At 34.4% G+C, this 10,932-nt stretch overlaps 2 protein-coding genes across 3 annotated transcripts; one reads left to right on the forward strand and one right to left on the reverse strand.

The window, feature by feature from the left end:
- The first annotated feature begins 90 nt into the window (after positions 1 to 90).
- Positions 91 to 4,211, forward strand: LOC143904374 (kelch domain-containing protein 4). Its single transcript, XM_077419006.1, has 7 exons — positions 91 to 311; positions 514 to 684; positions 921 to 1,156; positions 1,367 to 1,536; positions 1,943 to 2,514; positions 2,695 to 2,902; positions 3,322 to 4,211. The coding sequence occupies exons 1-7, from the start codon at positions 192 to 194 to the stop codon at positions 3,483 to 3,485; spliced, it is 1,641 nt and encodes a 546-aa protein (XP_077275132.1). The 5' UTR covers positions 91 to 191; the 3' UTR covers positions 3,486 to 4,211.
- On the reverse strand, positions 3,849 to 10,652 carry LOC143904376 (protein phosphatase 1L). 2 transcript variants are annotated; one of them, XM_077419015.1, is made up of 8 exons: positions 9,985 to 10,652; positions 9,082 to 9,327; positions 8,613 to 8,810; positions 7,756 to 8,049; positions 6,829 to 6,988; positions 6,034 to 6,164; positions 5,182 to 5,489; positions 3,849 to 4,674 (listed from the first exon to the last, which is right to left on the reverse strand). In XM_077419015.1, exons 1-8 carry the CDS (start codon positions 10,018 to 10,020, stop codon positions 4,587 to 4,589), a joined length of 1,461 nt encoding a protein of 486 aa, XP_077275141.1. In that variant the 5' UTR covers positions 10,021 to 10,652; the 3' UTR covers positions 3,849 to 4,586. The 2 variants fall into 2 exon arrangements, with proteins under 2 accessions (XP_077275141.1, XP_077275142.1); XM_077419016.1 differs by having other exon boundaries at positions 9,967 to 10,650.
- Positions 10,653 to 10,932: the final 280 nt, after the last annotated feature.

Raw genomic sequence — 10,932 nt, forward strand, 5'->3', positions numbered from 1 at the left:
ACAGGCAGGCAATCTAGCTGAATCTCTAGCGGGCAATATAGGAACTTACTGGCCCCAAAACGCGGGTTTCTCTCTCTCTCTCTCTCTCTCTCTCTCTCCCATCACCATCCCCGTCATATCCATGCCCGGGATAGGTTATAAACGTTCCTTTTTTGATTGAGTTAATTTTGCATATTGCGATACAAAAGGCAATGGGGAAAAAAGATAAGAAGAAAAACAAGAACAAGATAAGCGGTCCGGTAAAGACTGCATTAAAAACCGAAAAGAAGCTTAGCGCTAAGCGGAAGAAGGACGCGGCGGCTATTGGTGAGGTGAGGTTAGATTTGTTCCTTTTTCTCTTTCGTCTTGTACTTGTGTATAGAATATCAATGTTATAGAAAAAACGGGAAATCATTTTCATCTAATTCACCTTAAACATTTATCTGTTGAGGATTCGATTTATATTTTATCAATTTTATCAATCGTATTTAAAAGTTAGCTCGTTACTGTTGCATTTCATGCTTGCTCGTGCAGGATGACATAGAAAAGGTTGTTGCTGAAATTGAAAAAGAAGAGGCTCGCAGGCAATGCATTAAGGAAGTGGTGGTGGATACGCCGCTTAGACGAGTCAATTTCACTCTGACGGCGCATCCTTTTAAGGATGAACTTATCATGCTTGGCGGCGAGTTTCACGACGGTCGACAAGTAATATGTGATATAATATGATATTTATCCCGTGTCCCATTTGAATTTTTTCATCAACCAACAAGCTTGATAATGAGAATGCACGCACACGTTAATATAGAAAGATTTTATCTAGCACCCTAGCGGTGTAAAAAGAACGCGTGTGCGCGCGGTGTTACCGTGCTTTAAATAAAAACCAAACCAAAATCTCGAAATTATTTCATCTAATCGCCGTTACTCTTAATTTCTCCTCTCAGACAATCGTTTACGGCGACATGTTCATTTACAATATAAATAAGCGAGAATGGACGTTGGTGAAGGCGCCAGGGGCACCGCCGCCGCGGTGCGGTCATCAGGCCGTAGCCACGGCGAATCACGGTGGTGAATTGTGGGTGTTTGGCGGCGAATTCACAAGTCCAAGCGAGTTACAGTTTTATCACTATCGGGACTTGTGGGTGTTTCGACTTGTTGACAAGAAATGGGAAAAGATCACGTAAGTACTGCGATAGTAAGCATGCATATTTAATTATACATATTTACACGTTACACGTAAATATATACATATGTATATATGAATATTTGTGTATGTGTATGTGCATGTTTATTACGCACACATGTACACACATATGCGTATATACATACGTACAAAATATACCCTTGTATTTCACATATGTATGGTATGTTTATTCATATATGATTCTAGAGCTCTAAACGGCCCATCAGCCAGAAGCGGGCACAGAATGGTACACGTGAAGAAACAGCTAATAGTGTTTGGCGGATTCCACGACAATCTGCGACACGATTGCAAATATTTCAACGACGTTCACATTTTTGATCCGGAGACTTACGTGTGGCGGAAAATCGAACCTGCTGGTAAGAGACTGAATGAAATCTAAAGGTCTGTTTCCTATTGCTGCATTGCTGAACTAGTGCACCTTGGTGCGGTAAGTTAGAGTTAAACAAAATATACTTGTCCCACTCTAACTTATTATTTGTTTCAACGATTTCACCAAAAATTTGTAAAACCTTTTTAAATTCGGAAAATTTTATCGAATTTTTATGCAAGAACTTGTCAATTCGTCAATTTAAGAATATTCACCAATTATTTTATGAAATATCTTGTCGCGCGTGTACATACAGACACATTTAAGTAGTTTTATCAAGAATTGAAAAAGATATTTTATTAGTTTATCATAATTTTACAAGTAATTAATTGCCAATAATGACAGAGTATGTATTCTATGATGAGAGTGAAGACGTTCTCTTCTTTCTTCGAAAGGTGTTGCACCTACTCCTCGATCGGGCTGTATATTACTGCCGACTCCGGACAATAAAGTCCTCCTATATGGCGGCTACAGCAAGGAAAAAGTAAAGAAGAACGTAGAGTTGGGTTGCATTCACGATGATATGTTTCTCCTGACACAAGCGGACAAAAATGACGTAACCAAATATAAATGGGTCAGCGTGAAGCAAACTGGGATCCGAATAAGCCCGAGATGTGGCGCTACCGCCACGTTACGTCAGCCCGCCGCTAATCAGGCCTTCGTGTTTGGCGGTGTTTACGACGACGACGGTGATGACGAGGAAGAAGATCTATGTGGAACATTTTACAACGATCTGTTTGTGTTAGACTTGGAGAAATTACACTGGCGCGTTGTAACATTAACCGGGAAAAGAGAAACGACTCTTACTGGTGGCACCGAAAAACGACGAAGAAGAAGAAGAAGAAACCAGAGAGAAGAAAGCGGTGAGGAAGCAGAGCAGAGTACGGATTCAGATGAGGAAGTGATAGAAGATCTTTCGACGTCCGTGCACGCCACAGTTATTGTAGATGATGATGGAATATTCACGGTACGGTTTTTTCGCTTTTTTCACTTTTTTGTTCTTAATTATCATCCTGTTACTGAAATCTTTTTAGTAATATCATAGGGGTTTCTAAATAAATGCCACAAAACGTTCTTTAAATTATTTAGTTACTACGTATATGTGTATAATAAGCAAACGTGTGTGTGTGTGTGTGTATACACATAGGTAACGATAGGTTCGACGGAGCCATCGACATCTTCCTCATCGTCACTTCAACCCACCTCGACAGTGACAAATGACAAAGAGACGAACGTTCTGCCATTACCGCGAATAAATGCTGGAATGGCGATGAAGAACAACATCTTGTATTTGTATGGCGGCATAATGGAAGAGGGTGATCGGCAATACACTTTTTCCGATTTCTACAGCTTAGGTATACTCTCATTAATTGTACATATTTCTATTTTCTTATATTTTAAATAATGTCCTCGTTAATTCTCTTGTTTGCATTTTGTTTGATTTTATTTTATTAACATTATTAAAATGATCTCAATGCACGTACGTGCATTGCACACACACTCACATGTATGCACGCATGTAATTTTTCATATTGGAAGTCATAGAGAGATTTTGATTATCATATATCGTTGAATGTGTATCGTCTAATGGTGAAAATTGTCATCGAATTAAAAGTGATATAAGAAAGTCATATAATTCCATTCACAAAACAAGGATTTTAAAGTGTAACTTTAAAGATAATCTTAAGAAAGAATTTTTTTAATGTTATCGTATTTTTTCTCTTAAATATATGTATATGTGTACATAATATATAAGTATATGTATATAATGCAGATTGTCGAAGGCTAGATGAATGGAAAACTTTAATAGCGGACGATTTGTCATCGCAAACGTGGTTCGATTCTTCGGAAAGTTCAGAAGACAATGAAAATGAAGATGATAGTGAGAAAGAGGAGAGTGATGATAATAAATCAGTGAATATTAATGTTGAAAACTGAGTAGAAAAAAAAATAATAAACTACTTGCTTAAATAATTTTCATCTATATTTAAATGAGTGAAAATTTTATTACAATCTCTCTCAAAAACAGCAAGTTGAAGTGTTTTTATTACAACCAAAAAATACTATAAATATAATCGAGACGGTGTGTGTTTGTATGTGTACATACACACATGTAAAAGTCAGGTGTTCGATATATTTATATGTATGCATGAGAGAAAAAGGAAAGGGTGCACGCGTCTACATCCATACATACAAAGCACACACACACATACACACACGCGCGCGCGCGTATGTATACGTATGTTTCGATACAGATAAAAATTGATAAAAATTTTTAAATAAAAAATGTATAAAAATAGATCCTGTATAGATTATATTTTATTCCACTGCTCTGTACATGAAAATAAGATTATGAATTCTCTCATACCATGTCTATATTTAACATCTTTTATACATAATGAAGCAAAAAATAGATGTGTGTAAAAAAATTATATGCTTTTATGTAAGAAATAGAGATAATTTATATGTGTGTGTTAAAAACAACTTGGCTGTAACAAAGTTATACCAATCATAAAATGTCTTTCTTAGGACAAAGCCAGTTTGACCTGATGATTAAATACTTATATAACATTGCTACTGATTTGCCGATTCTCATTATACTTACTGAGCAATATAATTTGTAATTTTGGAATAGCCTTTACATAATAGTCTTTCTAACTGTATTAACAAATTGCAAGTTCCATGGATGGAGATACCAGATAAGTTTCTAATTTTGTGTTAAATTTGTTATTTCAATAATTAAAAGAAAGTAAAACAAAATTTTACAAATTAATGTACTTCAAATTATTGCCCGCGTAAATATAATACGTAAATAAGTAATTTTTTTTAGTTCTTAAACTTGCAAAATTATTTTCACAATAATATTCTATTGAAATTATTTCAATATTATTTGTAATGTCGACGAACACATTACAAACGCGAGGAAACATGTTCTACATGTATTATTTAAATAAATTAGCTTAAATTGCAACAAGTTATATTCATTTTATGACTAGACTTTCGGAACTTTAAAGTGAAAAAACAACTTCGCTATCAAGATCATAACTGGTTCTTCCTGGCCTCCGATACGCTGAATTTGCGATCCTTCAAATTAATGACGACAACCGTGATATTATCGGCAGATCCTCTAAAAAAATATCAAAAGTAACATTAATGCTGGTTTCCTTCGATTATAAGATCGGACGGAGATTGCCTTTTTCTAAAGATCTTGTCATTTGAAAAAACAACAATGCAACAACAAACTATAAACAGAGTGCAAAAAGGACGTTTCTCGTTAGCTTTCGGAATAGTTTCGGAGAAAACAAAAAATACTTTTTATGCGTGATACCCTGCACATCTTCTAAATCTCCAACCCTGCTTTTACGTGCATTAAGATAGGTTTTTATGGGCAGTGAAATGCAGCAGCAGCGAGCAGCAGTTTAGTACGTTCCTAGAAATTACTAACTTACTCGCTAACTTACAATTAGTTTGGCTCACTTTCCGGCAAATTTTTGCTGCTCGAAGTTCGCGGGCTTCAACACTGGCAGTGTACCGTATAGGTCCGAACTTTGAGCAGCAAACTGCATTTCACTGCCCACGAAAACCTACCTTTATACGCATGAATAAATTTTTTTTAATTAAATCTACGTCTTACCTGTAAAAACTCTGTAACGTAATGCTTTTTGCACCAAAATGTGGTTCATTGATACGCTCTTTGATGAAAGCCACAGCCTCCTCATTCGAAAACGTATCCCATAGGCCATCAGATGCCAATATTATAAACATGGGATTGTGATCATTCAAATCGAATGTTAAAATATCCGGATCAGCAATTACCAGCTTTTTATCTTTTAGAGGATAATCTCCCAAAGCGCGAGAAGTCGCTAATATACCAGCGACTCTCCATACGCCGTCAAAAGTTACCAGACCACCGGCTTTATTTATTCTTCTCTTTTCTCTTTCCTGGAAACAGATTGATTTAATATGACGATCAATATGGATTAATATGACGCGAAATATATAGTCGCAAATATATAATACATGTGAGCGAAAGAGAAGGAGATTTATGCACGCATGCAAGGTGGTTCTCTATATTTATATCCGACGTATCCGATAACGTTATTCGTTGATTCCTAGCGATATATAATATTCAGCTCGATGATGATCAATATTTGAATGTATTTATAATCTTCGCAACTGTGTGTAAATTCTTTCTTAAATTTGAAATAGATTTCCTCTTATATCAAAATAAAATAGCCATGATGTTTTGCAGTAACGTCATGGTTTTGGCATAAATTCCACTATTACTACTACTACTGTTGCTATTACTAGAAATATCGTATATAATCACCAATGTAGATTTATTAGCCTCGAATACGCGGACTTGAGACCTGAAGTCATTACTTGCGGATTAATATTATAATAAATATTAATGCAATTACGTTGAATTACTATTGTGTGACTTGGGTTAAAATAATATTAAATAAATATAAAAAGCGGTAAATACTTGTTGAGGTTTGTGATCAAAAGACAAAGGAATAGCATTGCCCTTTTCATCACACATTACTCCTCTAGAGTCTCCAACATTCGCTACGATCAACTTATTGTCTTCCAAAAGAGCAATTAAAGCAGTTGTACCTAAAACGAGAAACGTGGAAAAAGAATTTAAAAAAGGACATCAACTACATATATATATAAATAATAAAATAAACAGGTAACCATAAATAATGAGATGTCTTCGTCTTTTACTTAAAAATATTTTACATTTTCGAAAGTTTATATTTCAGAATTTTCTTTATATATATTGTATTTTACATACGAGTATCGTTCGTTTCTTACTTGCTAAAACAAACGCGAAATCTGCTTTCTTCCTTTGAGAAGAATACAAACGTTGCAATTTTATTCCAATTCGTTTCTTGTTTGATTTTAAATGACTTTCAGTCATAAATTGTTGGTCATTAGGAAAACAATTAAGTAATCTTGCGATATTACCTTCACACTCTTTTCTTTCAAAGTAAAAAATATTATAAAGACAAAAATATCATGTCCACGTTAGTTTCTCTAAAAGATTTGATCCCTTTATTTTTTATTAGACGTCTTGTATAAGTAACTACGATTTCATTCGCATTCACGGTAACTCGTTTATATTTCACTGCAAGAAAATGATTTCATATTTTCTAATGTTAAGAGATATGTTCTGCTATATATTTTCTATTCTTTCCCATAAAGACCGTATCTGATGGATCGTTTAATAGCTTGAGTGAGATGTAAAAATATTTTTTAGTAAAACAAAGATAAATACCAGCTACATCCATGTTCTTCTTAGCAGTTTCCACCAATAATTTGTCCGCTGCTAGAACTTCATCCGTTAGAAGCCTGCCATAATTGATTTTATTCCCCTCAATGTACGTCATCGTGTCCACTTTGAGTATTTGCTTCTCACCCGATCTACATGGTCTGACCTATAAACAAACAGGAGTAGCGGCAAAAAGTAGACGATACTTTCTAAATGATAGTTCACAAAAAGAATGTTTATAATATGTCAACCATGTTGAAAGATGTGAAACAACCAACGTGGAAAATGTGGTATATAATATATTATATTTTATTACAAAGTAGAAAAAGATATGTAGATTCTTCAAAAATGAAAAAATTTGAATTTTTTAACGTCACGTTACGCTACTTTAGACATAAACAAACATTTATACGTATGTAAAAAAATTTGGAAAACTCAAATATATTGAAAATAAAAAACATTTTTTTAAATATTCAAACAATAATTTCTCTGTCTTCTTAGCGACTCCGACCAAACTTGTGATTAACTTAATGTGGAGAATATCTACAGTAATGTCTACAGTATTTGGGATATAATTACATGGATAAAATTATTAATTTTCTTTGAAAAAGAAATTAAAAAAAAATTACATTAAGGGTGACGAATTCTTGTTGTATTTAAACTATGTTGTTTTGTTAATTCGCTACCTTGCAAATTATATACAGTACGTTGCATATACACAAGTTATAAACAAATTTCATATACAATCTCGTTTATAAGGGAAATAACTTGAACAACTGTTTAAAATATTTTATGCGCAAATATGTGTGCGATAAAATTATATAATTCATAGCATAATATTAGATAGTATTTGTCACGGATTACGGGTGCTACTAATACGATAACCTTACGTATGTTCGTTTATTATTTCAATTGTACGTACTATATTCTTACCTCTCTCGTAATCGGCGTTATGCTCTCTAGTTTATCGAGTAATTCTGGATCAGTCACTTCAATAGCTTTTTTCATACAATCATCCGTTAAGGATGTACTTGCGACTTTTCGAAAAGATTTTCTTCGATCTAGAAACTTTTCGTCTCTTTTGTTGTCGTTTTTCTTTTTCTCTAGCTCTTTTAAGATCAGCTCAGTCTGATAAGTGGGTGCTTTGCCAGCCAGTAGGTTTTTCAATTCAATAACTTTTTCGTTAATATTGGAGATAAGTTTATCGCGAGCATAGTTGGCTGCAAACTAACAAGAGATAACATATATGCGATTAAAGTGTGCTCTTGTGTTTTTTTTTTCTTTTTTGAAGAAAATTCATCAATCATGTTAGAATATTAAAACACATATTTATTTTCAGTTGTACTATCTTACTTTTTCTCAAAGATTATTGAATTTATCATCGATTAATCTACAGTAAGAGAAATAATTATTTTCAGTTTTATTATCTCGTGGTTTTTCTTAAAAACTATTGGGCAACTAAAGTTATTAACACGAAATAGAATACACTATGTGTTTAAATTCTAAGCTAAAAAATTTGTGAATAAGAGCATAAATTATTCATCTGCGCCTTGTGTTTAATATCGATATGCTTTGCGACATATATGGGTAGAACTCGGAGTATTTTTGAAGTGTGCCGAAGTGATTTAAAGTGTTATTCTGCCCAAATATCTTTCTATTTGCAAATACCACGCAAGAATTTTCCACGTGTCATTTCTCGCTTCTGTCGTCATTAAACGAGGACAGCATCAGCAGGGACCAGGAGTTTTAAGATAAAAAACAATGCAATAAATAAATAATTTAATGGATACCTCACCACCATGGCCATCAAATACCGCAAATAAGGAAACTCCAGTATTATTCGTGTCATCGTTCACCACAAAACGGTCTTCCATCCGAGCTCTATGTCCCTGTACAGCATACGCCGCAACGTGATCTTGTTTTAACTCCCAACTAAGTTTTACTCCAGTATTCACTGAATCGTTAACTAAAAATTTCAATGTAGACACCTGCAAAAGACGAGAAAAAAAAACACCTAACATAGAAAAAAAGAATAGATACAATATATCTTTATACAAAAGCAATTTTATCTTAACACGACTTTAAATAAAACTTCGAGTACCGTCTATAGAAAAAAAAACGATATTAAAAGTATCAAAAGTTTAAACTCATAATTAGAGAACATTGTAATTAAATATAAAAAAAAAGACTTGAATTTAATTGAAACAATTTTTAATGTCAATACAATTAATATAATGCGTCCTTAAAATATATTCGCACCTTAGACGTAGTACGTCCCAGAGTATATTGAATTTTTCCTAGAAGCGCTCTGCTCCAGACATCCACGGCTTGTATGTAAAACAGAATAATTGCCAGAATCATGCCACAGACTAGCACCTCTGGTTTTAGAGCGTAAATCCGCATAATCCTGCAGAGGTAGCCTAATGGACCGTTAATCCCAGCGTTTAATCCAGTAGGGATGCTCACGGCAAACTTGGATACGAGCTTCACGTGTGATATATATGTCTGTACGTATACAAAAATTACAAACAGTTTATATTTTTAAATGGGGAGGGAGGTTATTTAGAAAACAAGAAGCTTGTTCTTTTTAGAAACTTCTTTCAACTTCTCGCACGGTTCATCTTTTTTCTCTTTCTCTTCAATGTGAAAAGAAAAAGAGGAAAGATGAACCGTGCAAGAAGTTGAGCCAAAAAAATAGGCTCAAGCTCAAGGTTTCATTGATATACGGTGTCGTCTAAAAAGATGGGAATTATATAACACAATAAAGTATTTCTTTACAAATACAAAAAGCTTCTAACAAAAATTTAGACAAAAAAGTAACGTTATTTTATCTTTATATATAACAACCAACAAATCTTTAATATCTAATATTTTCACATCTCAAATTGAAATTTATATTTATGTCATTCAAATTTATTTGTATTTGTCATTGGGGTTGAAAGATATAAGTCAATATTTATTCCACACACACACACACACACACCACACACATACACATATTCTATACTAATTGTTCTGTAGTAAGATATTTATATACTTATTAAATTTTTCAGAACTAAATAAACTAAAATATACGCGCTCAGCACTGCGTTATCTTAAAATACAACACTGTGTATAATTCGACGTTGTTAAATCTTTTCTTACGTAGTATCATTTCATCACCTGATACAAAATTCGATCTTCGAGCTCGTCGTCCATAATACTTTATAACAGCTCTGATTTGTTCTCGTGCCAGAGGTTGCTTTCCAGAATCGATTAAGTACTCCAATCAGTGTATCAGGCTTATTCTCAATAATATTCCGAACGGAGTGGTTAAGCTCCGGAATCTGCATAAGCATGATCAAGCATGATGTAAGCAGTTAGCAGTGGCACAGTTCCTCTTTCTCTTCCACTTCTTTCAACTCCTCGTGGGGGTAACTGATAAGTGCCGATAACGTAACGTCGCGTCGTGGTCATGTGGTCAACGTGGCAACCAGAACTGACCAGAACCCAAGACCGGGATCAATGGGAAGGAGCTCATATATGCTCGTATCGCTCATATGGCCAAAAGCCAACGGTAAAATAAATAAATAAATAAGACCGGTTCTACGTCGGGCGTATCGTAGCATAAATCGTAGAAATTGACCACGCACAGTTGATTATTCTCCTCAAATTCGTCTGTAAAGTGGTCAATTTTATAATTTTACGATTTATGCTGGGTCTACAATGCGAATTTAAAGAAAATAATCGACTGTGCGTGGTTCAATTCTTGCGACTCACGACTTTGCGACTCCCATTTTACTACGTTACAACATGCCTTATTCCTTATTCCTCTTTATCTATTCTATACTTTTCTCATTGTGTGTGTGTGTGAGACGACTGAGCCCTTTTCACCGTGCGTCCGATCACGTCCGATGTTCGACGTACGACGATCCGACATCCAATAACAGAATTTATAATTAGAGACAAAAATTTCCTATTGGATGTCGGATCGTCGTACGTACGTACGTCGAACATCGGACGCAGTGTGAATCCTCCATTATTGGATGTCGGATCGTCGTATTGGACGTGATCGGACGCACGGTGAATCCTCCATTAGGGTTGATTTATAATAGCCGTAATCGTTGATTT

This window comes from Temnothorax americanus, unplaced genomic scaffold, assembly GCF_048541705.1.
Source record: "Temnothorax americanus isolate GAGA-0224 unplaced genomic scaffold, ASM4854170v1 Scaffold51, whole genome shotgun sequence".
Taxonomy (NCBI): Eukaryota; Metazoa; Arthropoda; class Insecta; order Hymenoptera; family Formicidae; genus Temnothorax; species Temnothorax americanus.

Bases quoted from the DNA above. Each gene is read 5' to 3' on its own strand.
- LOC143904374 (XM_077419006.1), top strand. From the start codon at position 192: ATGGGGAAAAAAGATAAGAAGAAAAACAAGAACAAGATAAGCGGTCCG. The intron at 312-513 runs GTGAGGTTAGAT...TTGCTCGTGCAG, and splicing joins ACGCGGCGGCTATTGGTGAG to GATGACATAGAAAAGGTTGT. The intron at 2,903-3,321 runs GTATACTCTCAT...TATATAATGCAG, and splicing joins TTCCGATTTCTACAGCTTAG to ATTGTCGAAGGCTAGATGAA.
- LOC143904376 (XM_077419015.1), bottom strand. From the start codon at position 10,020: ATGGACGACGAGCTCGAAGATCGAATTTTGTATCAG. The intron at 8,811-9,081 runs GTGCGAATATAT...CGTCTTTTGCAG, and splicing joins TGGGACGTACTACGTCTAAG to GTGTCTACATTGAAATTTTT. The intron at 4,675-5,181 runs GTAAGACGTAGA...ATATTTTTTTAG, and splicing joins ACGTTACAGAGTTTTTACAG to AGGATCTGCCGATAATATCA.